General features: G+C 37.4%; 1 protein-coding gene and 3 non-coding genes across 20 annotated transcripts in view; all 4 read left to right on the plus strand.

Moving 5' to 3' along the window:
* Positions 1 to 18,107, plus strand: part of LOC128124757 (selenide, water dikinase 2-like) — a 168,633-nt gene that overhangs the window by 142,137 nt on the left and 8,389 nt on the right. For 8 of the 17 annotated variants that reach the window (XR_008222957.1, XR_008222960.1, XR_008222956.1 and 5 more), the window contains 4 exons: positions 2,946 to 2,986; positions 8,719 to 11,645; positions 14,553 to 14,629; positions 15,410 to 15,450. The exons of 1 other annotated variant lie outside the window; for it this stretch is intronic. Coding sequence is in view for 1 of the 16 variants with exons in the window: in XM_052761391.1 (XP_052617351.1) it covers positions 10,352 to 11,059 (708 nt within the window). In the remaining 15 variants the exon portion in view is untranslated. 8 more of the 17 variants (XR_008222970.1, XR_008222964.1, XR_008222966.1 and 5 more) reach the window with 7 other exon arrangements.
* Positions 1,087 to 1,152, plus strand: LOC128095865 (small nucleolar RNA SNORD109A). Its single transcript, XR_008213460.1, has one exon. It is a non-coding gene; the product is annotated as a small nucleolar RNA SNORD109A (small nucleolar RNA).
* LOC128095868 (small nucleolar RNA SNORD109A) lies at positions 8,850 to 8,912 on the plus strand. Its single transcript, XR_008213462.1, has one exon. It is a non-coding gene; the product is annotated as a small nucleolar RNA SNORD109A (small nucleolar RNA).
* Positions 13,092 to 13,170, plus strand: LOC128095864 (small nucleolar RNA SNORD109A). The gene has a single exon (XR_008213459.1). It is a non-coding gene; the product is annotated as a small nucleolar RNA SNORD109A (small nucleolar RNA).

An 18,107-nucleotide genomic window follows, 5' to 3' on the forward strand; every position in this document is an offset into this window, starting at 1 on the left:
AACTCAAATCCAAGTGGATTCAAGACCTCAACATAAATCCAGTTACACTAAACTTAATAGAAGAGAAAGTAGGAAGTACACTTGAACACATTGGCACAGGAGATCACTTCCTAAATATAAAACCAGCAGCACAAACACTGCACAACAATTAATAAATGGGACCTCTTGAAACTGAGAAGCTTTTGTAGGGCAAAAGACATGGTCAATAAGACAAAAAGACAGCCTATAGAATGGGAAAAGACCTTCACCAACCCCTCATCTGACAAAAAACTGATCTCCACAGTATATATAGAACTCAAGAAACTAGACATCAAAATACTGAGCAATTCAATTAAAAATGGGCTAAAGAGTTAAACAGAATTCTCAAAAGAAGAATCACAAATGGCTGAAAGACATTTAAAGAAATGCTCAACATTCTTAATCATCAGAGAAATGCAAATCAAAATGACTCTGAGATATCACCTTACACCTGTCAGAATGGCAATGATCAAAAACACGAATACAGTCTATGTTGGAGAGGATGCGGAGCAAAGGGAACACTCCTCCACTGTTGGTGGGAATGCAAACTTGTACAACCACTGTGGAAATCAGTATGGCGGTTTCTCAGAAAATTGGGAATCGATGTACCTCAAGACTCAGCCATACCACTCTTGGACATATACCCAAGGAATGCTCAATCATACCACAAAGAAACATGCTCAACTATGTTCATAGCAGCACTATTTGTAATAGCCAGAACCTGGAAACAACCTAGATGCCCAACAACTGAAGAATGGATTAAGAAAATGTGGTACATGTACACAATGGAGTACTACTCAGCAGAGAAAAAAATGACAGTATGAAATTTGCAGGCAAATGGATGGAACTAGAAAATATCATCCTGAGTGAGGTAACCCAAACCCAGAAGGACAAACATGGTATGTACTCACTCATAAGTGGATTCTAGATATAAATCAAAGAACAATCAATCCATGGAATCAGGGAGGCTATATGGCAGGGGGGACCCTAGGATGACTGTGGCTTAGAATAAGTTTTGGTTTTACTCAATAAATAAATAAACAAAACAAAAAAAGAGAGGGTTTTTCTGAATCAATGACGACAACAAGTCTCAGTGGATGGTGATCAACTAATACAAATGGCAATCTGATGTCCATATTGGAAGTGCTCTTGAGAGCAATGATGTTTCCAGAACAAAGCTATCACTCTCTTGTTTGAAGAGTGACAGATGACAGTGTAGACTGACTTTGAATCTGAGATTTTGAGGAAATGGCATTTTTTCAGTGTCCCAAAATTGATGTAATACTTCCTCATTTACTTTTCATTTGAAAGTCACTGTATCATATGTTATAGTGTACACCTGTTTTTAAGCAATTGATTAATGTAGTCTCAAACCAGAGAATCCAAAGAGGTGAAAGCACTGCAGTATTCCCTTAGCAGCTTTATGGTCCTTGCAAGTGACATTTACTTTCCTACATTTGGGAAAGTACAAGGAAGTGTTTGTGGGATTCACTGTCTGTATAATGGAGAATTTTGGAAGGATGTGCCTCTCCTGTTTCTTTCCTTGATTTTTTTCATCAATCTTAGATAGTTCATGTATTTTGAGAGTCATTTGTTTTCTATGTATTGACAGTGAATTTGTCATTCTTCTTAGGAGAAGTTGGATTGCCTCTTGAAGCTAATAATCATTGTATTGTTCAGGTACCAGATCAAACAGCTTTCAGAATTTGACCTACTCATCAACTACATCTTACCATGATAATGTCTTTTTGACATATTTGTTAAATGTTATGCTCCCCAGTCCTAACAGCCATCTCCCTCTTGAAGTATGTTGTGTTAAGGGTGTGTTTAGGTTTCATTACATTATTTGTTTTTATTAGCAATCTAAGAGCATTCACACACTTAATGTTAGTCATGAACAAAAACACAAGCTACTTCCAACAAGCATTCCAAACAGTTACATGAGCCAGGAAAACAATCAGTTGAAGAAAAAAAAGAGACAAGCATGTATACAGGGAACAGATAAAGAAGCAGGCACTCTTAAGTTTCTCAACTGAAACGTTGAAGAACGACATGTACTGCACTCAGAATATTTCAGTCAAATCAAATTTAAAACAAAACAAAAGAATATTTCATATTTTACTGAGACATGATGACAGGAAGAATTTTGGAATCATGATAGATCAGTTGAGTAAAGATGTTCACCAAGCAGTGTTTATTGAAACGGAAATTGAATGGAGAACTTTGTCCTAGTCTAGTAGTGATGCACACTATTCTCAAACAGAAATCAGGAAACGAATTCAAGATTGCCATCCACTTATCACTGTCTTTTAGAAAATACCTTATTTCAGAGACACACGTATTTCTCACAATACACAATTCCAAGATCTTATCCATCTTGGGAATGAGTGCAATTGCTCAAGATCCAGGAAAATATCTGCATTTGGAAGGGTTTCTAGGATTTCATACTTCATTCTATAATGTTGTGACTGTGCAAGGGTGAATCATAACCAAATTAATGATACACATCAAAGGAACTAGGTACTTGCCTAAGAATTCTTCATCACTTGGCAGGAATATCATAATGTCAGGCCTTCTCTCTCTTAACACATGTTCAATATGCTCTTGAATCCTGTGATAAAACAAGAAGTACAGCATATACATGCCATATTTTCTTCCTCTTGAGTAAAACTACCACTATCCTTTCAAAGTGACAACTCTCTCTTTTCCTTTATTGTCAAATGTGTTTAGACTGACTGCTTTGGAGGAAGCAATCATGAAGAAAAGGTGTCCATGCAAAATAAGACAAAAGTTAGGAAAGCAATGAACTACCTGAGTGTTTGTTGGAAAGAATGTATATGCTAGGATGTTTGTAGGGTATAGTTCATGAGACAGAGTTGTCTGGACACATTTCCATTCCTGATATATTTTATTTCTATTTTTTGTAGGTTAGAATCCCAGAGGGGTACTTATTCCTCAGGCAGGAGAGGTAAGCATCGAATATGATTCTCATGACCCAGTAACTCTTTACTAATAATGGAGATTTCTTAAAATCAGGATCTGTGACCTCAGTAGTTCAAGGAATTTGACTTCTATGATTTCATTCTCTTAACATTTATATTTGGATTCAGGCTACTTATCAAGTATATGACTTTTCAGTCCTCCATTATTGTATGTCTCATAGAGTGAAATTCCCTTCTCAAGCTAGTGACAAAGTAAACAAATATTATCATGGCTTGTATGCTTCTTTATTTAAAAGACCTCAGTTGTGTGAAGGTTATTCTGTAATGACTTTTTTGATCACCTCCACATTCATGCATTCAGTTCAAAGGTGATCTTCAAACGTTCAGTCTTAATGCCTCCTATGATTCTCTATCTTACTATCCTCTAAACTCTAAGCATCATACTACTGTTTATACCTTGTCTGATCATGTTCCATAATAATCAGTATGTCAACTACATACAGAGATTCTACAGAGATCTGTCCAGACTGTAGGTTCTTAGAGGATAGACAATCAATTTATTGATTTGGCTTATGTGATTTGTATAAATGTGGATTCTGAAAATGCTCATGCTGTGTTTTCATTACTTTTTTGTTTGCTTTGGATGTTACAGGTGACTCTAAGTATTTTTTATGGGAAATTACTCAAAACTTTTCTTTTGCTACATCTGACTTAAGTAAAGCATCTTACTGGACATTTATACAAAAGATTAGGATGTGGTAGAACTCTACATACCCACGACTAGACATACTGGCAAAAATCATTTTTATATTAAAAAATTGCCATTTAGGAATTCCTAATATTGAACCTTTGGGGAGTTATTTGAATAAATAAAACATGGTGTAATAACAAAGAAGTCTTAAATCAGACTCAAAAGACAAACCACAGTATTTGCCATTCTGAAATGCATTAGAGTTTATTAGTGACATATACAGACATTTTGTTTTGTTTTCTCTGTGGTTCCTGTCCTGACTATAGTAGAGAAATGTCCAAGATAGTGATGGTAATGGGACACAAGTTTCAGGATTCTACATAACAGTCACAGTTACAGGATGAACCTGAAGGTACATACTGAGCTGTGAGATAGAGGACAAAACCTTGAAGTATACTAGTTGGAGGAGAATGAGAATAAGGAGGAGGTGATGAAAGAATCTACCAAAAAGTTCTTGATGAATACATTCTAATATAATCTAACACATAGAATAATTATCAAAAGATATTTAAAGATAACTCATGGCATTTTAGATGCATTTTCAGAATATGTTTGTTTTATTTTCATGGAAATCAGATTTTAGAATGAGAAATCAAACAATAAAAATTGTCCAAAGTGTTTCTCTTCTTCTCAGTAACTATGGCACCGTAGAGGCTTTAATATGTTGTTTACCTCATTTATGCTGTAAGAAGCAGGAGACCATATATTCATACTATCTCTGGTTCAGCCCTCTATTGCAATTCTGAATAACCAGCCTGGTGCTCAATCCTTATTTTCCTTTCAAAGCTGAGGAGATTGGCTACTCTAGCTTCCACATTTCAGTGGAAGTATTCATGTGTTAAGAAAGGATTTGTTGGGCTCTGACGATAAGTCTCTGAGAATTATATTAATGGCAATCTGAAGTCCAGATAGGAGGTCTTCTTGAGGCAATGGTGTTTTCAGAGGATGGCTGGCACTCTTCCTATTTTTAGGATGACAGACAACAGTGCTGACTGTCTTTGTTCTCCTATATTTTGAGGAAATGTCAATTTTTCATGTTTAAAACTAGCTCCAATATTTGCATTTCTTTACATTCCATCTGAAAAGTACTGTGTTAAACAATGTTGTCAATCACCTTTAAGTTATTGACTCATGCAAGCATGAAAGAAAGAATCCAAAGAGGTGGCAGTAATGAAAACAATTACTGAACATCTCACTGGCTGCCCCATGGGAATTTTACATTCTTACATTGGGGAAACAGCAAGAAGAGATAATAGAAATTACTGCAAGCATAACTGACAATTTAGGAGGACTCTGCCTCTACTGCTCCTTTCCACAATTTGGCAACAATGTGAGATAATTCACCATGTTGTGAGAATAATTCCTTTTCTATATATTGTCAATGAATATATCTTTCTTACTGAAAGCTGTATTACTTTGGATGCTAATAGTTATCTTACTGTGAGGCACCAGATCAATCAGCTTTTAGAATTTACCTGCTTACCAAATACTTCTTTCCATCATAATGTCTTCTTGGCAAAATCATAATTTTTTGTTATGGTCCATGTCATAACTGCAGTCTGTGTTTGAAGTACAATGTGTGAAGTGTGGACTTTAGTTTCCTTACATTATTAGTCTTTATTGGTAAGCTGAACGCCTTCACACACACTGTAGGACACAAACACATCCTAATTTCAATAGTCATTCCACTCAGATCTATGATTCAGGAAAACATTCAGCTGAGTACACAAAGAGGCAAGCAGGTGCACAGAGAGAGTAGATAACAAAGCAGACACTCTAAGTTTTTCAAGGGAAATATTGAAAAACCACATACACTATGCTCAGAGTATTTGATTCTCATCAAATGAAAATTGAAAAAAATATATTTCAAATTTCACTGAGCTATGATAAAAGGAAGGAGTTAGGGCTCATGATAGATCAGTTGAATGAAGGCCTTCATGGAGCACTATTTTTTCAAAGGTATAAAAAAAGAATTCATAGCAAATGTATCTAATATATGCATGTCAAATCCTTTCCCTGCTTGAGTATAAGCAACACTATACTTTCAAAGAGACAACTCTCTAATATTTCATTGTCAAATGTGCTTAGATTGACTGCTTTAGATGAAGTGATTAGAAAGAAAAGGTTTCTTTGCAAGATAAACCAAACTTTAGAAAAGCAAAGGGTCTACTGCAGTGTTTGATGGGAAGGTTGTATTGGTAGGACAGCTGCAGGTGTGTCTAGCTAGGCATACAGAGTTGTATGGACACATTTCTAGCCCTAACATATTATAATTCTATTAAATTGTAGCTTAGAGTCCAGCAGAGCTACTTATTCCTTAAGTGAGAGAGGTGAGCAACAAATCTGATTCTGGTGACTTGGTAACTCTAGAATATAGTAGGGATATCTTAAAATCAGGATCTATAAAATCAATAGTTCAAGGAATATGACTAATATGATTACACTCCCTTGAAAATTGTGTTGAGATTAATGATAATTTATCAAGTTTATCATTTTTAACTCTTCCATTAGTTTAGGTATCATAGAGTGTAATTCCCTTTTCAAGCTAGTGACAAAGTTACCAAATTTTACCATACCATGTACGCTTCTTAATTTAGAAGACCCCAGTTGTGTTAAGGTTATGCTGTAAGGACTTTCTAGACCACCTGAAAATTTAAGCTTTCTGTTCAAATGTGAATTTCTGATATTCAGTCTTAAATCCTCCCTTGATTCCCTATCTTATTCTCCTTTAAATTCTATGCCACAGACTCCTTTTTCTTTCCTGTCTTATGCTGAGTAGTGCAACAGAAGCCAGTCCTGAATATAGGCTCCTAGAACACAGAGAATCAGGTTTACATGTTTGCCTTATTCAACATATATAAGAGGATACTGAACACACTCCCTCTGAGTTTTTACTACTATTTTGTTTTGTTTTTCAAGTTACAGGTGAATCTAGACGTTTTTTATGGGACATTACACAAAACTTGTGTTTTAGCATATTTGATTTAAGAAAAACATCTTACTGTACAATAGCACAAAAGAGGATGATATGCTCATGCTCAGACTAATTAGCAATAATCAATCTAGGGATCACTAAACTGAGTTTTTTTTTAATTAGGTGAATAAATACAACACGGTGTGATAACATGGAGATTTCATCCAAACTCAAACACCCTGAAAATGTATCTGAGATTATTGCTGAACATTTGCCAATCATTTTTTGCTTCCCCTGTGCTTTCTATTCAAAGAAACATGCAGGAAGATGATGGCATTGGGACACAAGCTTCAGGATTCAGAAGAGTATTGACAATTGAAGGATGAAATGGAATACTGGAAATACTGGGGTGTGAGACAGAGGACAAAATATTGAGGTAGAAAAGGAAGAGGAAACTGAGAGGCCGAGAGGAGAAGGAGGATGAGGAATAAGCTAACAAAAAATCTCCTGATAAATATATTGTCATGAAATCCAAAATGTGGATGCCTATTTAAAGATATGTAAAGATGGACAATGCCATTTTGATGACAGATACAATTTAGTTCTATATTGTCAAAAATTAAAATCCCAGAGGGCTAAAAATTATTCAGGTGGGAGAGGTAAGCAAGAAATCTGATACTGGAGACAGAATAACTATTAAGGCTGAAGATTTCTTAAAGAAGGGTATATGACACCAGAAGTTCAATGAATATTGTTTCTTTGATTTAACTCTCTTGATAGTTATATTTGGATTCATGCTAGAGTATACAAGTTTTCAATTTTCAGGTCTTGATTATTCTATGCCTCAGAGATTGGAATTCCCTTACCAAGCTAGTGACAAGGGAAACAAATATTTCCATTCCCTGTATGTTTCTTGATTTAAAAGATCTCAGAAGTGTGAAGGTTATTTTGTAATTACACGCAAGACCATCTCATAGCTCATGCATTCCATTCAATATTGAATTTCTGATGCTCAGTCTTGCAGACTCGTTATCTTTTTGTCCTTTGCAATCCATCAAACAAGCTACTATCTCTACCTTGTATGGTCATTTCCCTAATGCTGAGTAACACCACAGAAACCAGTATAGAATGTCAATCCTAGAACACTGAGGATCAAGTTTAGGTCTTTACCTTATCTGACTTGTATAGATTTAGATTCTGAAAATATCTGCTCTGAGTTCTCAATATCATTTTGTTTGCTTTGCAAGTTACAGGTGACTGTGAGTGTTTGTTCAGGGAAGTTACTCAAAACTTGTTTTGTAGTCTATCTGGTTTAAGACAAGCAATTTGAAGGACAGATACAGAGATGAAGAGGATGTAGCAGAACTCTAAATTCCCATGCTCTGAACAATTAGCAAGAATCAATATATGTATAGAAATCTTTGCATTAAGGGATTCCTAAAATTGAACTTTCATAAATAGAGGTGAATAAATACAATATCTTGTAAATACAGGAATGATTTTATCAGAACTCAAACACACACATCACAAGGCCTGCCAATGAAAATGCATCTATGATTATTTCTCACATATACCTATCATTTTTATGTTCTCCTTGAGTTTCTATCACATCGGTAGCAGAGAAACAAAAAGGAGGGTGCTTATTTGGAAAACAAGTGTGAGGTTTCAGTAGTGTTGACAGTTGGGAAAGCAACTGGAAAGCCCACACTGGGCAGTGAAACAGAAAAAAATCTATAGGCATTTAGAGGCAGAAGAGGTAGAGGAGTTTGAGAAAGAGGAAGAGAAGGAGCAGGCAGAAGAGGAAAAAGCTACTAAAAGTCCTGAATATTAGATTTTCATGAAATCCAAAAATTAGAATGCCTCTCTAAAAATATTAAATGGTAACCCATGACATGTTTAATGCCTATTTAACACATTTTGTCTTTTTTCTGATGGAAATCTGATTTCAAGATGAAAACTCATCCCATGAAAGTCCGCTAATGTGCTTCTCTTTGTTATCAGAACCTGTGGCACAATAGAGGATTGATATTGTTCATCTCATCCACGCTCTAAAATGCAGATGACAATTTTTTTTCTTGCAATATCTTGTTAAGGACCTCTGTTGAGGATGAAAACAACAAGCCTGCTGCACAATCCTGATCTTTCTTTTCAAAGCTAAAGAGAATAGCTGTCCCAGCATTGCCCTGGCAGTGGAAACAGTCATGTGCTGAGAGAGGGCTTGTCTGGATCAACGATGACAAGTCCATGAGATCGGTGATCAACTCATACAAATGGCAATCTGAGGTCCAGATAGGAGATCCTCTCAAGAACAATGATGTTTCCAGAATTTGGCCCAAACTCTTCCCCTTTGAAGGATGACAGAAAACAGTGCAGACTGGATTTGGTTCTTAAATTTGGACAAAATCACAATATTTGGGTGTGACAAACCTGTCCTAAAAATTGCTTCATTCCTTTCCATCTAGAAAGTACTGTAGTAAATATAGGGTGTACATTGCTTTTAAGTTATCCAATCATGTAAGCCTGAATGAAAAAATATCAAAAGATGTGGAAGCACTGAAAGAATCATTGAGCATCTCCTGGTATTCTCATGGGAATTTCACGTTCCCACATTGGCAAAAGGACAAGAAAGGATTACAGGACTCACTTCCACCAGAACAGGACTGTGCCTCTCCTGTTCCTTTGTACCATTTGGCCACAGTATGAGATAATTCACCATATTGTGAGAAAAAGTCATTTTCTATGTATTGTCACTGAATATACCCTTCTTACTGGAAGCTGTATTTTTATGGGTGCAAATAGTCATCTTACTGTGAGGCACCAGATCAAGCAGCTTTCAGATGTTGACCTGCTCACCAATCACATCTTACCATCATAATGCCTTCTTGACAAAATTATAATTTTTGATGAGGGTCCATGACTTAAGTGCATTGTGTTTTTGAGGCACAATGTTAGAAGTGAGGGCTTCAGTTTGTTTACATTTTGTGTAGGTATTAGTAAGTTGAGATCATGCACACACATCATAGGCCTCAAAGACTGCCACATGTTACTTCCAACAAGAATTACATTCAGAATCATAAGTCAGGAAAACAATTATCTGAGAATAGGAAGAGGCAAGCAGATAATTCGAGAGTAGATAACAAGGCAGGCACTCAAAGTCTCTGAAATGAAACATAGAAGAACCACCTGTGCTATGCCAAGATTATTTGAAATAGTACAAAAGAAAGATGAAACAATGACATGTTTATACATATATATATATATATATATATATATATATATATGACATTGTTTCATAGAGATTCTATAAAAAGAAGCATTAAGAGTCACGATAGATCACTCAAAGGGAACGTTCACACAGCAAAGTTTCTTGAAGTGGAAATAGAATTTTGAAACTTGTCCTAGTCTGGCAGAGATCCACACCATTCTCAAAGGGAAATGAGCAAAGGAGTTCATGTGTGCCATCCAGGTAACCTTCTCTTTTAGCAAATGCCTGTTTTCCGAGAAAATTGTCAACTCCACAGACCATAATTTCAAGATCATACCCATCTCTGAAGTGAGTGGAATTGCCCAAGATCCAGGAAACTATCTGCATTGGGAAGGGTTTCTAGGATTTCATACTTCATTCCGTAATCTGTGACATGCAAGACTCAATCATAACCAGTGGATATTACACATCAAGAGAGCAGGTGCTTGCCCGAGAATTCTACAAGACTTGGAAGGAATATCATGGATAGGGTCAAGCTTCCTGCCTCCCAAGAGCACACGTTCAATGTACTCTTGAACCTTGAAACAGAACATGATAGTGCAGTGGTAGGAGACGTGCTGGTGCTGACCAAACCTTTGGGAACCCAGGTTGCCGCCAATGCCCACCAATGGCTGGATAATCCTGAGAAATGGAATAAAATCAAGATGGTGGTTTCCAGAGAGGAAGTAGAGTTGGTCTATCAGGAAGCTATGTTCAATATGGCTACTCTAAACAGAACTGCTGCTGGGTTGATGCACACATTTAATGCTCACACAGCCACAGGTATCACAGGCTTTGGCATTTTAGGACACTCTCAGAACCTCGCAAAACAACAGAAAAGCGAAGTGTCCTTTGTCATTCATAACCTGCCAATCATTGCCAAGATGGCTGCCATCAGCAAAGCCAGTGGGCACTTTGGCCTCTTCCAGGGAACATCAGCTGAAACCTCTGGGGGGTTACTGATTTGTCTGTCAAGAGAACAGGTGGCCCGCTTTTGTTCGGAAATCAAATCTTCCAAGTATGGAGAGGGTCACCAAACATGGATCGTCGGCATCGTGGAGAAGGGAAACCAGACAGCCTGTATCATTGACAAGCCTCGCGTTATTAAAGTTCTACCTCGGGGAGCCGCTCCTGCTGCTGCTGCTCCTGCTCCTGAAAATTCCAACGCCGCAGCTGAGCCTAGTTTATGAAATGGAATAGCAGAAGTTGTTGGGGACTCAGAGCCATTCCACGCGCTCATGGACTGTCGCCCAAGGTTGATTTTAAGACCTTTGCAAAGGCTCTCTGCATAGTGCCTCCAGGTGCCCTTGCTAGTTCCATCCAAAACTGCCTGTATGTACATCTAGGGCCATAAGTAGCATTGGGGGAATGTGTGTTCATCTCTTGATTGTGGAGCAGGAAGCCTTTTCCCAAAACAAGATGAGACTATTCCAGGTTAAGGGATTTTTTCTTTGCACTGAGTTGATTCATTTCTGCACAGGGAGTCAGATTATTAAAATTACATACAGAAGAAGTAAACTGCAACATGAAAAGAAATTAGAGTTTGGACCAATATACTGATAAATCTAAATTGTTAGAGCTCTTACTGATTCATTGTCAAGTTTGTTATTAATTTTTCTGAGAAACTGCCTCTTTTCCTGTTCTAGACAAGAGTTGAGCAACTTGTCCAACTAGGAAAGGAAGACACAGTCCCCTGCCTTGGTCTCTGTTAATGATGTCTCCTCCTTCGACTCCCACTAAGGACTGGAAGAGACTGAACAAGCCTCAGAGCCAGGTGTTGGTGGTCATTAATATACTAAATCTTATGCTGAAAATTCCCGGAGATTTAGTTAATAAAGAAAATTTCTTACAGCTAAATAAATAAAAGGGACTTCGTTGAAAAACAAAACAAAACAAAAAAGTAAACAAAGCAAACAAAAAATCCCACTTGTGTGAAGGTTATTTTGTAATGACACTCAAGACCACCTCCTAGTTCATGCTTTCCATTCAATAGAGATTTTCTGAAGTTCAGTCATAAAGATTCCCAGATTCTCTATCTTTTTTCTCCTTTACAGTCTATCCATCAAATTACTAACTCTACCTTGCCTGGTCCTCTTCCCTAATGCTAAGTAACCAGTCAGAGACCAGTACCGAATGTCTGTTCCAGAGCACTGAGGATCAAGTTTAGTTCTTTACCTTATCTAACTTGGATAGATTTGGATTCTGAAAATACCCGCTCTGAACTTTCAATACTATTTTGTCTGCTTTGCAGTTACGGGTGACTCTAAGTGTTTGCTCAGGGAAGTTACTCAAAATTAGTGTTGTACTCTATCTGTTCTAAGACAAACACCTTCCAGGACAGATGTAGAAATGAGCAGGATGTGGCTGAACTGTAGATTCTCATGCTCTGACCAATTATCCAGATTGAATTTGTATGTAAAAATCATTGCCATTTAGAAATCCCAAAAACTGAACTTCTGTAATTTGATTTGAATAAATACAGCACAGTGTGATAGCAAGAGACATTTGATCTAGACTCAAACATCCACCACACAAGTCATGCCCCTTTAAATGACTCTGTGATCATTTGTGACATACACAAATTTATTTGTTGCTTTCCCTCGGGTTCCTATTATGACCGTAGCAGAGAAACATCCAGGAAGATGTTGGCTTTGGCACATTAAGTTCTAGATTCAGTAGACTATTAACATTTGAATGATCACCTGAAGGTTCCACACTTGACAGTGACAGAAGACAAATTCTAGGACTGGTATAGACAGAGAAGTTTGAGAAAGAGGAGGAGGAGGAGGAGGAGGAATAAGAGGAGAAATCTAACAAAAACTCCTGAATATTAGATTTTCATGAAACCCAAATTTTGGAATGCCTATCTAAACATATTAAATGGTGACCCATGTCTTTTTGATGACTATTTAATACATTTAGCCCTTTTTCTCATGGAAATCCTTTTTCAGGATGAAAAGTCATCCCATAAATGCCCTCTAATGTGTTTCTTTTTGTTATCAGTACTTGTGGCTCAATAGAGTACTGATACTTGCTCAACACATCCATGATCTTAAAAGATCACAATTTATTCTTGCAATAGCTGGTTCAGGACCTCTGCTTAGGACCAGAACAACAAGCCTGCTGCACAATCCTGATCTTCCTTTTCAAAGACAAAGAGAATAGCTGTCCCAGCTTTCACATGGCAGTGGAAATAGTCTCATGGTAGGAAAGGGTTTGTCTGGATCAATGATGACACCAAGTCTCTGAGGACAGTGATCAACTCATACCAATGGCAATCTGAATTTCAGATAGGAGATCCTCTCGAGAACAATGTTTTCAGAACCTGGCCAAAACTCTTCCCTGTAGCTAGAGTTTTCTGGCCTGGCCCACAGTCAGGACAAATCTCTGTCACTCACCAGTCCCACAGCCGCTCAGACCCAACCAAGTAAACACAGAGACTTATATTGCTTACAAACTGTATGGCCGTGCCAGACTTCTAGCTATCTAGTTCTTGCATCTTAAATTAATCCATTTTTAAAAATCTATACCTTGCCATGTGGCTTGTGGCTTACCAGAGTCTTCACATGCTGCTTGTCATGGTGGCGGCTGGCAGTGTCTCCTCCCACCTTCCTGTTCTCTCAATTCTCCTCTCTGTTAGTCCTGCCTATACTTCCTGCCTGGCCACTGGCCAATCAGTGTTTTATTTATTGGCCAATCAGAGCAACAGATTTGACATACAGACCATCCCACAGCACTTCCCCTTTGAAGGATGACAGAAAACAGTGCAGACTGGATTTGGTCTCCTCAATTTGGACGAAATCACAATATTTGGGTGTGCCAAACCTGTCCTAATATTTCCTTCATTCCTTTCCCTCTGGAATATACTGTACTAAACCATAGGGTATACATTCCTGTTAAGTTACTGACTCATACAAACCTGAATGAAAAAAATATCAAAAGATATGGAAGCAGTGAAAGAATCATTGAGCATCTTCTGACACTGCCATGGGAATTTCACATTCCCACATTGGCAAAAGGACAAGAAAGGATTACAGGACTCACTTCCACCAGAACAGGACTGTGCCTCTCCTGCTCTTTTGTGCCGTTTGGTCACAATGTGAGATAATTCACCATGTTATGAGAAAAATCCTTTTCTATATATTGTCACTGCATATACCTTTCTTTCTGGAAGCTGTATTATTATGGCTGCTAATAAACATGTTACCGTGAGGCACCAGATCCATCAGCTTTTTTAATTTTACCTGATTATTCAACACATCTTACCACCACAATTCCTTCTTCATGAAATTATTTTTTTTGAGCATCCATGTCTTAAATGCATTGTTTGTTTGAAGCACAAGGTTTGAAGTAAGGACTTTAATTTCTTTACATTTTTTGTAGTTTTTAATAAGTTTAGATCATGCACACACATCATAAATCTCAAACAATTGCACATGTTACTTCAAACAAGTATTGCACTGAGAATTATCAATCAGGAAAACAATCATCTGAGGATAGGAAGAGACAAGGGGGTACTCAGAGTAGATAAGAAGGCAGACACTCAAAATTTTTAAAGTGAAACATGGAAGAACCACCTGCACTGTGTTGTCATTATTTGAGTCACCACAAATGAAAGATGAAACTATATATATATATATACATGTGACATACATATACATATATATGTCATTTTTCATACAGATAAATTAATATGAATGTTTAGGAGTCATATTAGATCGCTTGAATGGACGCCTTCTCCTCACAAGGTGTATTGAAAGGTAAGATGAATCTTGAAACTTGTCCTAGTCTGGCAGTGATGCACACCATTCTTAATGAGAAATCAACAAAGGAATTCATGTTTGCCACAAAGGCATTCTTCCCTTTTACAAAGCGACTGTTTTCAGAGAAAACAGTATACCTCACAGTCCTTAATTTCAAGGTCTTACCCATCTCCCAAATGAGTGGAATTGCCAAAGATCCAGGAAAATACCTGCATTTGGATGGGTTTCTAGATTTTCATACATCATTCCATAATCTGCTGCTGTGCAAGTTTGAATAATTTCCCAGGTGATATTACACATCAATGGAGCTAAGTGATTGCTCAAAAATTCTATAAGACTTGTAATGAATATCTTAGCTATGGTCCATCTTCCTGCCTCCTAAGGCCCATATTCAATGTGCTCTTGAACCCTGAGATATAGCACGAAGTCTAAGATACAAATGCCATGTCTTCTTCCTGCTGGAGTACAACTACTGCTGTCCTTTGAAAGAGACATCTCTCTGTCTCTGTCTCTCTGTCTCTCTGCCTCTGTCTCTCTCTCCCTCTTTCTCTCCCTTCATTGCCTAATGGATTTAGACTGACTCATTAGAGGAAGGGATAGGTGAGAAAATGTGTCCTCTCAAGAGAAGCCAAAATTTAGGAGAGCAAAGAAATCACCTCAGTGTTTGTCAGTAATGTTTTGTGTGCTAGGATGGCTTCATGTTTTTACTAGTAAGGCATGGATTCTTACCTGGACACCTATTTGGGCCTGATATATTTTATTTCTATTATGTTGCAGGTTAGGATCCCACAGAGGCTACTGATTCTTCTTACAGAGAGGTAAGCCCCACATCTGATTTTCATGACCTGGTAACTCTTTTCTAAGGCTTGGGATTTCATGAAATTATTATCAATGGCCTCAGGAGTTCATGGAAATGATTTCTGTGTTTTACTCCCTTGAGAGATATGTTTGGATTCTTGATAAAATTATCAAGATTATCAATTTTCAGGTCTCCTTTATTCTATGTCATATTTTGAAATTTCCTTTATGAGCTAGTGACAAGCTAAACAAATATTTCCATTTTCTATATGCTTCTTGACTTAAATATCCCCATTGTATGAAGGTTATTTTTAATGACACTCAGGACCACCTCCTATCTTATGCTTTCCATACAATATTGAATTTCCAATATCAAACTTAAAGACTCACTGGATTCCCTATCTTTATCTATTTTTAAGACCGTCCATAAAAGTTCTATTTCTACCTTGTTTTATTCTCATCTCTAATGCTGAGTAATACCACAGTGATCAGTCCTGAATGTAAGTCCATATCCCACAATTAATCAAGTTAAGTTGTTTAGTTTATACCACTTGTGTTGATGTGGTTTCTGAAAATATGCCCTCTGATTTTTCAATACTATTTTGTTTACTTTGCAAGTTATAGTTGCCACTAAGTTTTTGATATGGGAAGTTTTCAAAATATACATTGTACTTTTTCCAATTTAAGAATAGCATCTTATTGGACATTTGCAGAAATTAGAAGGATGTGACAGAACTCTCAATTCCCATGCTCTGACTATTTAGCAAGTATCAATTAGTACATAAACATCTTTGCCATTTAGGTTTTGCCTTAAACCGAACTTTTGTAAATTGAGGTGAATAAATACAATATAATATGATAACAAAGATTTTAACAAACACACGCACCACATGGCCTACTCCTGAAAATGCATCTGAGTTCATTGGTGACATATGCTAATATTTTTGTTGCATCCCATCAGGTTTCTCTATGACCATCGCAGAGAAACATCCAGGAAGATAAGGGCTATTTTGCATGTTAGGATCCCAGTAGTGCTACTGTTCTTCATGGAGAAAGGGAAGCACTCAATTTGATTATCATGACCTGATAACTCTTTTCTAAACCTGGGCATTTCATGAAATTAGGGTCTGTGGCCTGTGGAGTACCTGCTCCCACCTTTTTCCAGGGTGTTCTTGAGTAGTGTTGGATAAGAGATTTAGATAGAAATATAGATTTGAGAGAGGTATATAGAACTTCAAGATGGCCTTGTTAGGGCATGAGTCCTTATCCCCCAGCCCCTTCTGTCTCTTCTTAAGGGTTTTTTAATGTAATGCTAAGCTGTGGAGCAAAATACCTCCTCCTAGCACAGCCAAGTGCAGTCCCTTCCAACCTCCTAGTAACCATGCACATTGATAATCCATCCCCTTATGCAGCCCTGCTGGGCAAAGCAAGCTCAGATCTCACTTGGAATCCTCTGTGTTCTCCCACAGGTCCCTCCTCTTAATTTTTTAAGGATTCCTTCAGGCCCCTCAGATAGACTGTGCCTGTATTAGGTCATCTTCTTCAGTTAGGCAAACCTTACCCATCTTAGAGATATACTTTCTATTAAGCATATTTGTGTCTCAGGTTGGCAGTTAACAAGAGGAATGTTGCTCATCTCTGATTACCAGTCTCTGGCAGAAGCAGGTACAGAGTTTTACTCAACTCTGAGTAGGGAGCTTGAAAGTAACAACCCAGTGATCCCTAGGCTGCTACACCCACAGTAAAGAAGTAGAGGATGATCAAAATAGAATGTTCTGTTTTGAATGGGTCTTAAGATGTCTATAATGAGCCGGGCGGTGGTGGCGCACGCCTTTAATCCCAGCACTCGGGAGGCAGAGCCAGGCGGATCTCTGTGAGTTCGAGGCCAGCCTGGTCTCCAAAGCGAGTTCCAGGAAAGGCGCAAAGCTACACAGAGAAACCCTGTCTCGAAAAACCAAAAAAAAAGATGTCTATAATGGCATATGCTATGCCAAGCTCTTTTTTAAATCAAGAGACTCTTGATGCAAAGTATATCAAATAAACTGCATCGAACTTAAAGATTCCCTTCACTCCACCAAACACTGGTTCATTAATATCAACATAATTCTAGTATGAATTGCTATACATACTTAGTACTTGCATAACTATTTACTATATGTATTTAAACTCCTTACAAACTTATAATCAAAAGCAAACACTCTTTAGGACTACCTCTTAAACTTTAGGAAACATCTAAAACAGATCTCTTAATAGAACTATTATCAGTATACATATTTAAACTTACATTCTATAAGACTACTTTATAAACCTTAGCAAACATCTAAAAGAGATCTTTTAACTCAACTATTTACATTATCTTCCAACAATAGAGCGTACATAAATTGAGAAACATAATAGTTCAAATTGCAGGTAAACTCAAAACTGCTTCATTTCTGAATTCACAATCAGTTTTGATAACATCCTTGAAAGTTCCCCTGACAGTTGTACACAAGAGCCTAATTCATCAGTGGCTCTAGAGTCATTGTATCTGACTCCCTTGACTCTGGAATTTCATGAGTGTTGTTGCTATGTGGCTATAACTTTTGTTGCTGAGGGCTGAAACACTCAGTTCTGGTGGGCTGTAACACTTAGGACAATGTCACACCCCCAAAGTCACATTTCCTGCTGGCCCTTCTAG

Source organism: Peromyscus californicus, unplaced genomic scaffold, assembly GCF_007827085.1.
Source record: "Peromyscus californicus insignis strain IS unplaced genomic scaffold, ASM782708v3 Scaffold_4__1_contigs__length_199733344, whole genome shotgun sequence".
Taxonomy (NCBI): Eukaryota; Metazoa; Chordata; class Mammalia; order Rodentia; family Cricetidae; genus Peromyscus; species Peromyscus californicus.